The sequence below is a fragment of the Scyliorhinus torazame genome, chromosome 2 (genome assembly GCF_047496885.1).
Source record: "Scyliorhinus torazame isolate Kashiwa2021f chromosome 2, sScyTor2.1, whole genome shotgun sequence".
Lineage (NCBI taxonomy): Eukaryota > Metazoa > Chordata > Chondrichthyes > Carcharhiniformes > Scyliorhinidae > Scyliorhinus > Scyliorhinus torazame.
In genome coordinates this window covers 395916689-395934311 of record NC_092708.1, presented here as the reverse complement: position 1 = coordinate 395934311, position 17623 = coordinate 395916689, and the positions used below count along the sequence as shown (strand labels likewise).

Sequence of the window (17623 nt, the reverse complement as noted above, 5' to 3'; positions counted from 1 at the left end):
AGCAATTGTGCTAACCACTGATATATGTAATATATGTGATATATGTAATGCTATGTAGTTAATGTTCAAATCTTTGTTACTCTTGACCGTTTAATAAACAAAATATTCCAATCCCATCCCTGAGCCCATCCCACGAATCTAAAGCCCTCCCTCCTGAACCATTTCTCCATTCATCGGCCTTTTGCTCCTATTTCTGTACTGGGGCAATCCCCAGAGGTTACTCTCACCCTGAATGATTACTGGCGGGAAGAGGGGAGGTTCCTCTCATTACTCCCCACCCGAGGGACACCCTTTTCCTGGGGAAGGGGGGGGGGGGGGAATTTACTCTACCCTCTTCCCTCCTGGGTTATCACTCAATCCTGGGAGGGTCACTCTCCCCTTAGGGGTTATTGCTGTCAATCTCCAGTCAGTACTCTCATACAGTTCATTACTCCTGGTTGGGGTGGGGTTTGGGGGTTTACTCATTCCATGAGGGGGGGGGGGGGTTGATCCATGTTGGTCGAAACTCTCTCTCCCCTATCCCCTCCCTTTCTCCCCTATCCCCCCTCCCTCCCTCTCTCCCCATCCCCTCCCTCCCACTCCCCCGCCCGCGGTGGTTACATTGCTGCTCCAGTTGTTACTCTGCTCCGTTGCCGGGTTACGGAGTAAACAGGAAGTGGGGACAGGCGGCTGTGAGAAAATGGACGGATACCTGAGCCTGGAGCAGGTGGGAACTGAGAGGGAGGCGGAGGGGAAGGAAGGGAAGGGGAGGCGGAGCTGGAGGGAGGGGAGGCGGAGCTGGAGGGAGGGGAGGGGAAGGGAGACTCCGAGCTCTCGGTGGGGAGACTCCGGGATTTCCGCTCTGACAGGGTCACTCCTGGGCTTTACTGACCCGGCAACTGAATGAAAAAGAGCGGGGTTTAAACCCTAACCCGGAATCCTAACCCTAACCCTAACCATTAGCTCCACTCGCCCCATATAACCCTAACCCTAACCCTAACCATTAGCTCCACTCGCTCCATGTAACCCTAACCCTAACCATTAGCTCCACTCGCCCCATTTAACCCTAACCCTAACCATTAGCTCCACTCGCTCCATGTAACCCTAACCCTAACACTAACATCTAAACCTAACCCTAACCCTAACCTTAACCCTAACCCTTCTTTACTACACGTTCGGACATTGAATCTGTTAAAAAAATCATATAACTTAATAGATTTTAATTGGATGGATGACCTACTTACGTTTCTTCACTTAAGATATTAGACAAAACCTTAATCCATAACCCCAACACAACAACATTTACAATTTTTAAATACATTATTCTTCCAACCTTCTTCTTATACAACTATAATCTAATCTTTGCTTCTCACTTACTATTTTCCAACTGTTATTTATCTTAAATTTCTAAATACGTGCTCAGTTCCGTGAAACAAGATGATGTTAAATCCTATGCGGAAAAGAATGTTGAACGTGCGCCAGTAAAGTGGCAGACGCTTCGGCGCTGTATCCCTTATTGGGTGCAGAAAAAAGGGAAACCTCCCATCTGTCTGTAACCTGGAATCCTAACCTTGACGAGTGCCACGTACAACATTAACTTGGTCCAAGTAGTGTCATAATACACGTGTCTTTTTCTCTGGTTCTTATATCTATCCTACAATTCTTCATATCTCCACCCTATCCATAATCTTCCCTCGTATTATCCTCCCTTTTATAATGTCCCCCTATATCTCTTTAGAACCCTGACTCTAGATCTAATAAGCCTTCTTAGTTACACGTTCGGACATTGAATCTGTTCAAAAAACGATATAACTTAATAGATATTTTAATTCAATGACCTACATATGTTCCTTCATTTGCGATATTAGTCAAAACCTTAATCCATAACCCTTACATAACACATTTACAATTTTTAAATAAACTTTTCTTCCAAACTTCTTATATAACTACAATCTAATCTTTGCTTCTCACGTACTATTTTCCATCTTGCAATTATCTCAAATTTCTAAATACGTGCTCAGTTCCGTGAAGCAAGATGACGTAAAATCCTATGCGGAAAAGAATGTTGAACGTGCACCAGTAAAGTGGCAGACGCTTCGGCGCTGTATCCCTTATTGGGTGCAGAAAAAAAGGGAAATCACCCATCTGTCCGTAACCCGGAATCCTAACCCTAACCATGGAACCCTAACCCTAACCATTAGCACCACTCGCTCCATTTAACCCTAACCCTAACCATTAGCTCCACTCGCTCCATTTTACCCTAACCCTAACCCTAACACGCGCTCCATGTAACCCTAACCCTAACCCTAACCATTAGCTCCACTCGCTCCATGTAACCCTAACCCTAACCATTAGCTCCACTCACTGCATGTAACCCGAACCCTAACCCTAACCATTAGCTCCACTCGCTCCATTTAACCCCAACCCTAACCCTAACACTCGCTCCATGTAACACTAACCCTAACCATTAGCTCCACTCGCTCCATGTAACCCTAACCCTAACCCTAACCATTAACTCCACTCGCTCCATGTAACCCTAACCCTAACCATTAGCTCCACTCGCTCCATGTAACCCTAACCATTAGCTCCACTCGCTCCATGTAACCCTAACCCTAACCCTATAACTTCAAATCCAATCCCTAACCCTAACCCTGACCCTGATCCTAAATTGGTTTAAATCCTAACCATTAGCTCCACTCGCTCCATGTAACCCTAACCGTAACCCTAACCACTCACTCCATGTAACCCTGACCCTAACCCTAACCCTATAACTTCAAATCCAATCCCTAACCCTAACCCTGACCCTGACCCAGACCCTAACCCTAAAACTTCAAATCCAATCCCTAACACTAACCCTAACCCTAATACTAACCCTAACCCTGACCCTAACCCTAAAACTTCAAATCCAATCCCTAACACTAACCCTAACCCTAATCCCGAACCCTAACCCTAACCCTGTCCCTGTCCCTAACCCTAACTCTAAAACTTCAAATCCAACCCCAACCCTAACCCTAAAACTTGAACCCAATCACAAACCTTAATCCTATTCCCTTACACTAACATTTTACCTTAACCTTAAAACTGAACCCTAAACGGTAATTCAAACCATTAACCCCGATATAACGGTGGGGAGTCACGGTGACACATTGGTGGGCACTGCTGCCTCACAGCGCTAGAGACCCGGCCGGGTTCAATTCTGGCTGTGGGTGGCTGTGTGGAGTTTGTACATTTTCCCTGTGTCCTCATGGCATTCCTCCGGTTTCCTCCCACAGTCCACTGGGTGTGCAGCTGGATTGGCCATGCTAAATTCTCCCTCAGTGTCCAAAGATGTGCAGGTTAGGTGGGGTTATGGGGATAGAGTGGGGGAGTAAGCCTAGGTTGGGTGCACTTTCAGAGGGTTGATGCAGACCCGATGGGCCGAATGGCCTCCTTCTGCACTGTAAAACCTCCATGGTTCCATAACCACTTAACAAACCAGTAACTTTTTTTAGAAAATATTTTATTGAGGCACTTATAATTTTAACATTTTAACATTTTAAACAACAGAGGTCCAGCATGCGCAAAACCCCCACAATAACATATCCCACTCCCCCCAGCCCTAAACCCTAACTACCCATACATTAGATTCCCTACCCTTATTCGGCACTTCCATGCAATAAACCAGTAACTGTAAGCTCTATGTTCTGTTTGTGTTGTAAGAAATGTCACAGGCAGTACACACACAGCAAATCCTCATAAACAACAGTGTGACAATGCCCAGATCATCACCTTTCAGTGATGGCGATCAGGGGTCAAATAAAAACAGAAGGTGCCTTTTGATGATAAACCACAGTACTGTAGATACAAACAATCTACCATTAAAACAGGTGAACAACAGAGACTGTGGGTGTTCCAGTGCATCCGTCTCTAGACGTTGTTTCTGATGCTGTGAAATTACGCCTATAGCAAATGGGATGTTGGGATGCATTCAGCAGGCAATTGATTATAAAACAAGGCATCCTATTTTCTCCTTGCACAAGGCTATGGTGAGATGTCACTTGGAATAGTTTATTAATTTCCCATCCCCAATTGTGCTTGCGAATCACAGAATTTACAGTGCAGAAGGAGGCCATTCGGCCCATCGAGTCTGCAAGGACCCATTGACAGAGCACCCTACTTAAGCCTGGGCTTCCATCCTGTTCCCGTAACCCCACCTAACCTTTTGGACACTAAGGGGCAATTTAGCGTGTCCAATCCACCTAACCTGCACATCTTTAGACTGTGGGAGGAAACCGGAGGAAACCCACGCAGTCCATACTTCGCTCCCAGCTCCTTCAATCTTGCAAACCGACCCCCAAGAAACAAATCTTTTAGTGTCCTAATTCCTTTCTCCTCCCATCTCCGAAAATTTCCCACCTCCCTGGCTCAAATCTGTGGTTCCCCCGAATCGGCATTTCCTTTGACCCTGCCCCCAACCCAAAGTGTTGGCGAAACTGCCTCCAAATTCTCAGCGAAGCTATTACTACCGGACTCCCTGAGTATCTCCCCGGGGCCGTTGGGAGCGGCGCTGTTGCTAGCACTTCAATCCCGACCCCCTGCACAAACTCTCCTCCATTCTGACCCATTGGGAGTCACCCCTCTGACCCAGCTCCGCACCTTCTCCACATTCGCCGCTCAGTAAGAATACATCAGGTTCGGAAGACCCAACCCCCCTGCCTGCCTTCCCCTCTGTAGCAGCACCTTTCTAACTCTGGCCACCTTCCCTCCCCATATGAACGAAGTAATCATTCCTTCAATCTCTCCAAAAAATGCCATCGGCAGGAAAATCGGCAGGCATTGAAAAATAAACAGAAATCGCGGCAACACGTTCATTTTAACCGCCTGTACCCGACCCGCCAGTGACAGAGGGAGACCATCCCACCTTGCCAGATTGGCTTTCACTCTCCCCACCAAACTAGAAATGTTGTATCTATGGAGCCCCCCCCAATCCCGAGCAACCTGCACCCCCAGGTATCTAAAGTGAGTCTCTGCCCTACAGACTGGCAGCCCCCTCACCCCTGCCCCCACCTCTGGCCGAGACACCACAAAATATTCTCTCTTGTCTAGATTTAACTTGTACCCTGAGAAAGACCCAAACACCCAAAGCATCTCCAATATTCCCCCTATTGACACACTCGGTTCCGACAGGTATAATAACAAGTCATCAGCCTATAAGGACACCCTTTGCTCTATCACAGCCCCCCTCTCCCCCCCCCCCCCCCGCACTATTACTCTCCATACCCCCAAACATCTTAACGCAATGGCCAACGGCTCAATCGCATGTGCAAACAGCAGGGAGGTCATAGGACATCCCTGTCTAGTCCCACGGCGGAGAGAAAGGTATTCTGAGCTGATGTTGTTTGTGCGGACACTCGCCCTCGGCTCCTTATACAGTAACTTTACCCAGTCCACAAATCATGATCCAATCCCAAACCGCTCTAGAACTGCCATTAAGTACCCCCATTCTACCCGGTCAAACGCTTTCTTGGCGTTCAATGCCTTTCCCTCCACCTTTACCATAACCACGTTTAATACTCTCCTAATGTTCGAAAAGAGCTGCCTCCCTCTCACAAACCCCGACTGCATCCTCTCAATAGCTGCGGTGATGTCAGAGTGTGGGTGGAGCTGGGTTGTCTGTCATTTTCTTTTGTTTTTGAGCTGGCAGCTACAGTGTGTGTTTCGTTTAGTTTTCAGAGTTGGAGCTGCATCCAGCCAAACAAGGTGTAATTTTCATATCTCTCTGTATGAAAAGAATGTCTTCAGATCACTTGCTAATTTAAAAGTGATAACTGCTCTCAGTAGAGAATTTAAACCTGATGTCTTTGTTAAAGAGGGTATTTGTCTTATGGATGTTGCTAGGAAAGATTAAGGGTTACTTGTAGAGTACTGTATTCTTTGGGAGGAGTATTTGAGTTTATAGTTGCTAAAATGTTTACTGTGCGTTTATAAAATGTTAACTGGATTCATAGAATAAACATTGTTTTGTTTTAAAAGTACTTTAGATCTCTGTTGCATCACACCTGTAGAGTGGGCTCTTGTGCTCCCCATAACCAAAATCTATTAAAAGTTGTGGGTCAGGTGAACTCCATGATACACTTTGGGGTTCTCTAAACTCTGGCCCGTAATACTCATAATAAGTTATAGCATCTGTGTCACATTGCAATGTCTGAAGCTGGCATCAACAGTGCTTTCAAGCGGCACTTACTCAGCAATAACCTGCTCACGGACACTCAGTTTGGGTTCCGCCAAGGTCACTCAGCTCCTGACCTCATTACAGCCTTGGTTCAAACATGGACAAAAGAGCTGAACTCCGGAGGCGAGGTGAGAGTGACTGCCCTCGACATCAAGGCCGCATTTGACTGAATGTAGCCCTGGGAAAATTGAAGTGAATGGGAATCGGGGAAAACCTGTCCACAGGCTGGAGTCCACATACCTGGCACGAAGAAAGATAGATGGTTGTGGTTATAAGAGGCCAATTACCTGAATCTCAGGACATCACTGCAGGGGTTCTTAAGGGTAATCTCCGAGGCCAAACCGTCTTCAGCTGCTTAAGTGACCTTCTCTCGACAAGGTCAGAAGTGGGGATGTTTGCTGACAACTGCACATTTGCAGCTCCTCTCGGATGCTGCACATGGCAAAACCTGGGCAACATTCAGGCTTGGGGTGAAAAGTGGCAAGTAATATTTGTGCCACAGAAGCCCCTGGCCATGACCATCACCAACAAAAGATAATCCAATCATCTCCCCTTCAACATTCAGCATTACCATCACTGAATCCCCAAACATCAACGTTGGAGTTACCCTTGACCAGAAACTGAATTGGACGAACCATTTGAATACTGTGGCTACAAGAGCAGGCCAGAGGCTGGAAATCTGTGGAGAGTAACTCACCTCCTGACCACCCCCCTCAAAGTCTGTCCACCATCGACAGGAGTGTGATGGAATACTCCCCACTTGCCTGGGTGAGTGCAGCTCCGACAACTCTCAAGAGGTTCAAAACCATCCAGGACAAAGCAGCCCCACTTGATTGCTTCCCCTTCCACAAACATTCACTCCCTCCAGCACCAATACACTGTAGCAACCATGTGTACCATCCACAAGATGTCCTGCAGGAACTCCCCAAGGCTCCTTCGACAGTACCTCCCCAACCTGCCACTGCAAGGGCAGCAAATACCCGGGAACCCCACCACCTGGAGGTTCCCCTCCAAGTCACTCACCACCCTGACTTGGAAATATATCGGCCGTTCCTTCACTGTGACTGGGTCAACATCCTGGAACTCCCTCCCTACCAGCACAGTGGGTGTATCTACCCGTCCCTGTCATACACCCTGAGGCCGTCTGTTATACACTGACTTGTAATGCACCCCACACCTGGGGACGTCAATCATCCATTATACACCCTGGGACCAAACCTGCCCCCATTGTATCCCCCCGGGCTGACCCTCCCTCTCTCATTACACACCCTGGGGAGGAATGACTTGGATAGAGGTGATATTGGATGTTTGTACGTGGAGATGCCAATCGTAGGTTTCACCTCCGACCTCGAATTGCCTGTCCTGGCTCGGCTACCTTTGGTCCATCCTCCAGTGACACTGCCTTTTCATAGCCAATGGAAATGGAACTGACTCTTTGTTACCCAATGGATTCATCTTGGGCGGGATTCTCCGTTGCCTGACGCCGATATCGTAATCAGCAAAGAATCCTCTCCAATGCCGAAACCGGGGCCGCCGCCGGTTTGAGGCCGGTCAGCCATGGTCCGCACCCTCAGAAGTGGCATAATCATGTCACACGCCGCACGCCACTGCAATGTCATTGGGCGTCATCGGCAGGCCCTCCCGTGATGCTCCGTCCCCGATGGGCCGAGGTCCCGACCGCGTGGGACACGTGTGGTCTCAGCGCTCGGGAACCCGGCGTGGCCGCTTCACACATAGCCGGGATCCGTGCCGCTGGCCGGGGGCGTTTCCACCAGGGCTGGTGGGGGGCGGCCTGTGGGGTGGTGGACGGCGGGTCGGGTCCGTACACGGCCAGCGCCATGCTGTACGCCGCGACTCCTGCAGCTCGTCACCGTGCATGTGCACGGCCAGGGACCCGGCCATTCTCTGGCCATTTTCGGGGCAGGAGCTGGGAGTTACCCCCGGCTCTGCTGCTAACTCCTCGCCGGTCCTGGAATCGGTGCGGGTTTGGCGCCAATTTCTGGGTGGTAAAACGGCTGGGAATTCTCCGTTTGAGCTGGCACTTAGCCGCTGAAAAGGAAAACCCAGCCCCTTACCTGTCAAACACCGACTTTAGCCATGTCCAATATTTTACAACTAAAAGACAAAAGGGTTGAAAACGAATGAAAGGAATACAATTTTGTTGAAAATCCCAATGATTTTTCTCTGGGGTTTTGCTCCGAGCGATTTCCAGCAGATTAATCTTCAATCCCTGGGGACCGCAAGTCTATCCTGGTGGGTTGACAAGCTGAGGGTGCACTGTGGATATCTTGACCCTTTGCTCCTGCTGGGAATATCATGCATTAATTTTCCTAATTGTGCTCTTTGTTTTCCAGTTGATTGAAGCTCTGCCTGCTCATTGGGTTTGGAAAGATGACACCAAAACACTTGAGTTGGTCAGGTATGTGACTTAATCACAGAGCAAAATGCGGCTTGCAAGTTACAGGATTGTTCAGTCAATCGTTTTGGGAAAAGACTGACGGAGATTCCGCCCGTGTCCCTGTGCAGAGTCTGGTTGGGTCAGAATGAATTTTCATTTCCCTGTCAACGCATCAATGTTAAAATTCTCATTTCTGACCCCTCCCTATCTCTGCAATCTCCTCCAGACCCACAACCGAGACACACAATTTGAGTACAGGAGCTGGGATGTGTTGCTGCGATTATACAGGGCCTTGGTGAGGCCACACTCGGAGTATTGTGGGCAGTTTGGGTCTCCTTCTCTGAGGAAGGATGTTCTTGCTCTCGAGGGAGAGCAGCGAAGGTTTACCAGACTGATTCCAGGGATGGCGGGACTGTCGTGTGAGGAGAGATTGACTAGGTCGGGATTGTTCTCGCTGGAGTTCAGACGAATGAGGGGGGATCTCAGAGAGACTTATAACATTTTAACAGGACTAAACAGGGTAGATGCAGGGAAGATGTTCCCGATGATGGGTGTGTCCAGAACCAGGGGTCACAGCCTGAGGAATCAGGGTTAACCATTTCGGACAGTAAGAAGTCTTACAACACCAGGTTAAAGTCCAACAGGTTTGTTTCGATATCACGAGTGACATCGAAACAAACCTGTTGGACTTTAATCTGGTGTTGTAATACTTCTTACTGTGCTCACCCCAGTCCAACGCCGGCAACACGTCCGAAGCGGCCACGCCGGGTTCCTGAGCGCTGAGACCACACGTGTCCCGCGCGGTCGGGACCTCGGCCCATCGGGGACGGACCAAAGGTAGCCGAGCCAGGACATAAGGAGACATTTCTTCACCCAAAGAGTGGTGAGCCTGTGGAATTCATTACCACAGGAAGTAGTTGATGCTAAAACATTGAATATATTCAAGAGGCGACTGGATATCGCACTTGGGGAGAATGGGATCAAAGGCTACGGGGAGAAAGCAGGATTAGGCTATTGAGTTGGATGATCAGCCATGATGGTGATGAATGGCGGAGCAGGCTCGAAGGGCCAAAAGGCCTCCTGCTGCTCTGATCTTCTTTGTATCTAACCCTCTGAGATCTCTGCACCTCACTAATTCTGCTCTTGGTGCATCCTCAATTATAATCGCTCCAATCTTGGTGACTGTGCACTCAGCGGCCTGGGCCTCAAGCTCCAGAATTTCCTCCCTAACCCTCTCCACCGCACTCCCCTCCTTTCAGACACTTCTTGAAGCCAAGCTTTTGGTCACAGGTCCCAATATCTGTTTTGTACTCACGGCTCACTGTGTCCGAGTATGTACGGGCTGCCCAAGGCACCCTTTACATCCTGCCTGTGACTGGCACGACATGAATGGTTGAGCGAATTGCTGGAACCGTTTTTGAACAGGTTTTCCACACACACGGTGAAGCATTCCTCACACTTGCGAAGACCATACCGGGCATGTATATCGATAGCAACGCTGTGCCCCTGTGCTCACATTGCCAGCCCATTTACCAGTGTTATACTTCAGGAAGGCACAGACATTTGCATTGCAACACTATTTGAAAGGCAGGTGCTCCTGTATCCTGGCACTTTGGTTATTTCCCCTGTACGCCAACAAGATAAGAATCAAGGGAACTAATGCTCATTGATTTAAGCATGCCGATGAGGTGGTTTCAGTGGAATTATTTTTAAAAGATAAAATGTCAACTGAAGAAAATTACTTTGAACATGTTGCCACTCTTTAGAAATGGTGTCAATTGAGTGCTCTGCAGGTCAATGTAGATACATCCAAAGAGCTACTTTTACCATGATCTACACACGTGCGCATCTCTGTATCTTAATGGTCAACCGGCCGAGGTTGTGGAGTGTTTCAAGTATCTGTGAATATATAAAGACCAGAAACTAAGCTTCACACAGAATACAAGCTGTGTCTTTATAAAGACCAGTCTGCGTGTGTTTCTAATTAGAAAATGGAAAGGGTTTGGAGAGAGAGAAGGTGAAGAAAAGCCTGGCACACAGGGTTTTAACATGACAATGACAAACATGACTGTCTGGTTTGGTAACCTGAGCATGAAATGCAAACGGAAACTGGTCAGGATTGTCAACACTGCAGGTAAAGTCACTGGTAGTCACAGCTCGATAATTTATTTAACGACGCAGTAGAGAAGAAAGCTCAGATCATCATCGGTGATCCCTCTCACTCTTTGTACCATCGCTTTGAAAGGTTCCCTTCGGGCCGGTGCTTCAGAATGTTGACTGCCAGGAATAGTCTGTTCAAGAGGTCCCAGAGCCCAGGTTGGGGCTCCCAGTGTCATAAGCTTATTAAATGTAATAAATTTACATTTGAATAGTATGGATGTATGTTATGTACAATCATAGAATTCCTACAGTGCAGAGGGAGGCCATTCGGCCCATCAACCCTCAGAAAGAGCACCCTGTCTAGACCCGCTCCCCCACCCTATCCCCATAACCCCACCTAACCTGCACAACTATGGACTGTGGGAGGAAACCGGAGCACCCGGAGGAAACCCACGCACACACGGGGAGAACGTGCAGACAGTCACCCGAGGCCGGAATCGAACCTGGGACCATGGAGCTGTGAAGCAACAGTGCTAACCACTGTGCTGCCCATTTATATACAAATGTACCAACCCAACCTCCGTGCACCCCCTCCCCCACATGACCAACACCCACCACTCCCGCCTCCCTTTTCCACTTTTTCACCCCACCCATCCAAACAAAAAATAAAACAACAATGTCGCCCCCCCCCCCCCCCCCCCCCCCCCCTGCTGACGACTCAATCCTCCTCAAAGAGGTCGATAAACAGGTTCCACCTCAAGATGAACCCTCCCTCCCCCCACCGCCGAGCTTAATCTTTTCCAAATGCAGGCACTCTGCCAAATCGCTCACCCAGACCCCTGCACTCGGCGGCTCCGAGTCCTGCCAACATGACAAAATCCGTCTCCGGGCTGTCAGGGAGGCAAAGGCCAAGACGTCGGCCTCTCTCCCCCACCCCCTGTACTCCCGGATCCTCCAACATCCCGAATATCGCCCCTATCCCAAATGTCTTTGACACTACGTCCGCAAATCCCTTCCAAAACTCCCTCAGACACCCCCAAAACATATGTACATGGTTCGCCAACACCCACACACACACCGCCCCCCACACATACCCACACACACCTATCCTCAACCCGCCCCCCTCAGAAAAAACCAACTCATCCTGGACACCGTCATGTAGGCTCTATGTACCACCTTAAACTGGATAAAACTTAGTCCAGCACCCAATGAGGACACATTCCGGCCCACAATGCTCCCCCGAACCCCTCTTCCCACTTCAGCCTGGCCTGACCGCCTCCATGGGAGCCCTCTCCCTCTCCACCAGCACCCCTTACATGTCCGCCACTCTGCCCCCCCCCCCCCCCCCCCCCCCCCAAATCCCGTCCCCGGACAGCAGCTTATCCTGCAGCAACGGGCCGGGAGCATCGGAAACAACAGCACCTCCTTCCGAAGCAAGGCCCTGACCTGCAGATACCCAAATCCATTCCCCTGAGGTCACTGGCACGTCCCCTCCAGCTCCTCCGTGGCTGCAAACTTCCCTCCCATGAACAAATCCCTGAAATATTCTATCCCCACTGCCGCCACCCCCAGGATCCTGCCTCCAACCCTGGAGAAAACCTGTGATTGTCACAAATCCACAGCGACCCGCTTTCCAGTCCGAAATGCTGCCAACATTGGTTCCACACCCTCAATGCTGATACCACCACCGGACCCGTGCAGTACCTGACCAGTGAGAATGGAAGGGGCGCCAACAACAGCCCACCAGAGACAATGGCAGCACATCCCACCTCTTACAGTCCGCCTTTATCCCCTCCACCAGCCGCACCAAGTCAGCTCGTGCAGCTGGCCCCAACTCCCCGCCACCTGTATCCCAAGGTAGCAGAAACCTGCCACGCCAACCAAAGCAGCAATTCCGCCAACCTCCTCTCCTGTCCCCGGGCATTAAGTGGGAAAACCTCGCTTTCCCCCATATTCTGCTTGTAGCCTGAAAAACAGCCAGACTTCCCCAGAATCCCCATGATCCGATCGAAGCTGCTGACTGGGTCCAACATATACAACAGAAGGTCATCTGCATACAAAGAAACTGGGGTCTTGACCACCTCCCCACTCCCACCACACAATCCCCATTATCCTCGACCGCCTCAGCGCTATTGCCAGAGTTATGGGCCAGGGTTTAGAGAACCCCAAAGTGTAGCATGGAGTTTACCTGACCCACAACTTTTACTAGATTGTGGTATGGGGAGCACACGGCCCACTCTACAGGTGTGGGACAGCAGAAATGGAAAAGTATTTTTTAAAGTAAAACAATGTTTATTCTATAAACTCAAGTTAACCTTTTTAAAACATACAGTGAACATCTTAGCTACCATCAATTCAAATACAACCCCCAAAGAATACAACACTAAGTAATTCTTTGCAGGGGCAGGCCACTCGATTTCGGCGGCGTGAGAGCAGCTGGTTAGTCAATTTCAGCGGGAGCATTGCGGAAGGAGGTTGCTGGGAGGTAAGTCAACCTTTAAAAGCACTTCTCTTTGCAGGGGCAGGCCAGTCGATTTCGGCGGCGTGAGAGCAGCTGGTTAGTCAATTTCAGCGGGAGCATTGCGGAAGGAGGTTGCTGGGAGGTAAGTCAACCTTTAAAAGCACTTCTCTTTGCAGGGGCAGGCCAGTCGATTTCGGCGGCGTGAGAGCAGCTGGTTAGTCAATTTCAGCGGGAGCATTGCGGAAGGAGGTTGCTGGGAGGTAAGTCAACCTTTAAAAGCACTTCTCTTTGCAGGGGCAGGCCAGTCGATTTCGGCGGCGTGAGAGCAGCTGGTTAGTCAATTTCAGCGGGAGCATTGCGGAAGGAGGTTGCTGGGAGGTAAGTCAACCTTTAAAAGCACTTCTCTTTGCAGGGGCAGGCCAGTCGATTTCGGCGGCGTGAGAGCAGCTGGTTAGTCAATTTCAGCGGGAGCATTGCGGAAGGAGGTTGCTGGGAGGTAAGTCAACCTTTAAAAGCACTTCTCTTTGCAGGGGCAGGCCAGTCGATTTCGGCGGCGTGAGAGCAGCTTAGTCAATTTCAGCGGGAGCATTGCGGAAGGAGGTTGCTGGGAGGTAAGTCAACCTTTAAAAGCACTTCTCTTTGCAGGGGCAGGCCAGTCGATTTCGGCGGCGTGAGAGCAGCTGGTTAGTCAATTTCAGCGGGAGCATTGCGGAAGGAGGTTGCTGGGAGGTAAGTCAACCTTTAAAAGCACTTCTCTTTGCAGGGGCAGGCCAGTCGATTTCGGCGGGAGTGGAGCTGGCTGGTTAGTCAATTTCAGCAGGAGCTGAGAATTTTTCTTTTTTTTTAAATTAGTTTTTTAGGCGGGATCAGGAAGTCGACCCGCGGACGTCTGGGAAGACCCTCACCAATAAATTCTGGTGGAGAGGAAACCCGAGACACTACACGTGTAGTGTCTCCCACCCACCCTCCTCCTCTAACCTAATAATAAAACTCATTGGTCTGAGGTAAGTACCATATTTTTATTATATTATTATTATTTTTTATAAAAATTTAATTTAGTTGTTAGCCAGATCTTGGTAGAAAGTTAGAGGAATGGCAGGGAAGGGAGTGCAATGTTCCTCCTGCAGGATGTTTGAGGTGAGGGATGCAGTTAGTGTCCCTGCTGATTTTACCTGCAGGAAGTGCTGCCATCTCCAGCTCCTCCAAGACCGAGTTAGGGAACTGGAGCTGGAGTTGGAAGAACTTCGGATCATTCGGGAGGCAGAAGGGGTCATAGATAGCAGCTTCAGGGAATTAGTTACACCAAAGATTGGAGATAGGTGGGTAACTGTAAGAGGGACTGGGAAAAAACAGTCAGTGCAGGGATCCCCTGCGGTCGTTCCCCTGAGAAACAAGTATACCGCTTTGGATACTTGTGGGGGGGACGACTTACCAGGGGTAAGCCATGGGGTACGGGCCTCTGGCACGGAGTCTGTCCCTGTTGCTCAGAAGGGAAGGGGGGAGAGGAGCAGAGCATTAGTAATTGGGGACTCTATAGTCAGGGGCACAGATAGGAGATTTTGTGGGAGCGTGAGAGACTCACGTTTGGTATGTTGCCTCCCAGGTGCAAGGGTACATGATGTCTCGGATCGTGTTTTCCGGGTCCTTAGGGGGGAGGGGGAGCAGCCCCAAGTCGTGGTCCACATTGGCACCAACGACATAGGTAGGAAAGGGGACAAGGATGTCAGGCAGGCTTTCAGGGAGCTAGGATGGAAGCTCAGAACTAGAACAAACAGAGTTGTTATCTCTGGGTTGTTGCCCGTGCCACGTGATAGTGAGATGAGGAATAGGGAGAGAGAGCATTTAAACACGTGGCTACAGGGATGGTGCAGGCGGGAGGGTTTCAGATTTTTGGATAACTGGGGCTCTTTCTGGGGAAGGTGGGACCTCTACAGACAGGATGGTCTACATCTGAACCTGAGGGACACAAATATCCTGGGGGGGAGATTTGTTAGTGCTCTTTGGGGGGGTTTAAACTAATGCAGCAGGGGCATGGGAACCTGGATTGTAGTTTTAGGGTAAGGGAGAATGAGAGTATAGAGGTCAGGAGCACAGATTTGACGTCGCAGGAGGGGGCCAGCGTTCAGGTAGGTGGTTTGAAGTGTGTCTACTTCAATGCCAGGAGTATACGAAACAAGGTAGGGAACTGGCAGCGTGGGTTGGTACCTGGGACTTCGATGTTGTGGCCATTTCGGAGACATGGATAGAGCAGGGACAGGAATGGATGTTGCAGGTCCCGGGGTTTAGGTGTTTTAGTAAGCTCAGAGAAGGAGGCAAAAGAGGGGGAGGTGTGGCGCTGCTAGTCAAGAGCAGTATTACGGTGGCGGAGAGGATGCTAGATGGGGACTCTTCTTCCGAGGTAGTATTGGCTGAAGTTAGAAACAGGAAAGGAGAGGTCACCCTGTTGGGAGTTTTTTATAGGCCTCCTAATAGTTCTAGGGATGTAGAGGAAAGGATGGCGAAGATGATTCTGGATATGAGCGAAAGTAACAGGGTAGTTATTATGGGAGACTTTAACTTTCCAAATATTGACTGGAAAATATATAGTTCGAGTACAATAGATGGGTCGTTTTTTGTACAGTGTGTGCAGGAGGGTTTCCTGAAACAATATGTTGACAGGCCAACAAGAGGCGAGGCCACGTTGGATTTGGTTTTGGGTAATGAACCAGGCCAGGTGTTGGATTTGGAGGTAGGAGAGCACTTTGGGGACAGTGACCACAATTCGGTGACGTTTACGTTAATGATGGAAAGGGATAAGTATACACCGCAGGGCAAGAGTTATAGCTGGGGGAAGGGCAATTATGATGCCATTAGACGTGACTTGGGGGGGATAAGGTGGAGAAGTAGGCTGCAAGTGTTGGGCACACTGGATAAGTGGGGCTTGTTCAAGGATCAGCTACTGCGTGTTCTTGATAAGTATGTACCGGTCAGACAGGGAGGAAGGCGTCGAGCGAGGGAACCGTGGTTTACCAAGGAAGTGGAATCTCTTGTTAAGAGGAAGAAGAAGGCCTATGTGAAGATGAAGTGTGAAGTTTCGGTTGGGGCGATGGATAGTTACAAGGTAGCGAGGAAGGATCTAAAGAGAGAGCTAAGACGAGCAAGGGGGGGACATGAGAAGTATTTGGCAGGAAGGATCAAGGAAAACCCAAAAGCTTTCTATAGGTATGTCAGGAATAAGCGAATGACTAGGGAAAGAGTAGGACCAGTCAAGGACAGGGATGGGAAATTGTGTGTGGAGTCTGAAGAGATAGGCGAGATACTAAATGAATATTTTTCGTCAGTATTCACTCAGGAAAAAGATAATGTTGTGGAGGAGAATGCTGAGCCCCAGGCTAATAGAATAGATGGCATTGAGGTACGTAGGGAAGAGGTGTTGGCAATTCTGGACAGGCTGAAAATAGATAAGTCCCTGGGACCTGATGGGATTTATCCTAGGATTCTATGGGAGGCCAGGGAAGAGATTGCTGGACCTTTGGCTTTGATTTTTATGTCATCATTGGCTACAGGAATAGTGCCAGAGGACTGGAGGACAGCAAATGTGGTCCCTTTGTTCAAAAAGGGGAGCAGAGACAACCCCGGCAACTATAGACCGGTGAGCCTCACGTCTGTAGTGGGTAAAGTCTTGGAGGGGATTATAAGGGACAAGATTTATAATCATCTAGATAGGAATAATATGATCAGGGATAGTCAGCATGGCTTTGTGAAGGGTAGGTCATGCCTCACAAACCTTATTGAGTTCTTTGAGAAGGTGACTGAACAGGTAGACGAGGGTAGAGCAGTTGATGTGGTGTATATGGATTTCAGCAAAGCGTTTGATAAGGTTCCCCACGGTAGGCTATTGCAAAAAATACGGAGGCTGGGGATTGAGGGTGATTTAGAGATGTGGATCAGAAATTGGCTAGCTGAAAGAAGACAGAGGGTGGTGGTTGATGGGAAATGTTCAGAATGGAGTACAGTCACAAGTGGAGTACCACAAGGATCTGTTCTGGGGCCGTTGCTGTTTGTCATTTTTATCAATGACCTAGAGGAAGGCGCAGAAGGGTGGGTGAGTAAATTTGCAGACGATACTAAAGTCGGTGGTGTTGTCGATAGTGTGGAAGGATGTAGCAGGTTGCAGAGGGATATAGATAAGCTGCAGAGCTGGGCTGAGAGGTGGCAAATGGAGTTTAATGTAGAGAAGTGTGAGGTGATTCACTTTGGAAGGAATAACAGGAATGCGGAATATTTGGCTAATGGTAAAGTTCTTGAAAGTGTGGATGAGCAGAGGGATCTAGGTGTCCATGTACATAGATCCCTGAAAGTTGCCACCCAGGTTGATAGGGTTGTGAAGAAGGCCTATGGAATGTTGGCCTTTATTGGTAGAGGGATTGAGTTCCGGAGTCGGGAGGTCATGTTGCAGCTGTACAAAACTCTGGTCCGGCCGCATTCGGAGTAT

General features: G+C 49.2%; 1 protein-coding gene across 1 annotated transcript in view; it reads left to right on the top strand.

Annotated features, from left to right (window-relative positions):
• The first annotated feature begins 566 nt into the window (after positions 1 to 566).
• Positions 567 to 17623, top strand: part of LOC140407936 (protein phosphatase 1 regulatory subunit 36) — a 242139-nt gene continuing 225082 nt past the window's right edge. The window contains exons 1-2 of the mRNA XM_072495125.1: positions 567 to 706; positions 8545 to 8609. Coding sequence (XP_072351226.1) covers positions 680 to 706; positions 8545 to 8609 — 92 coding nt within the window. The 5' untranslated portion in view covers positions 567 to 679. The remainder of the gene's footprint in view (positions 707 to 8544; positions 8610 to 17623) is intronic.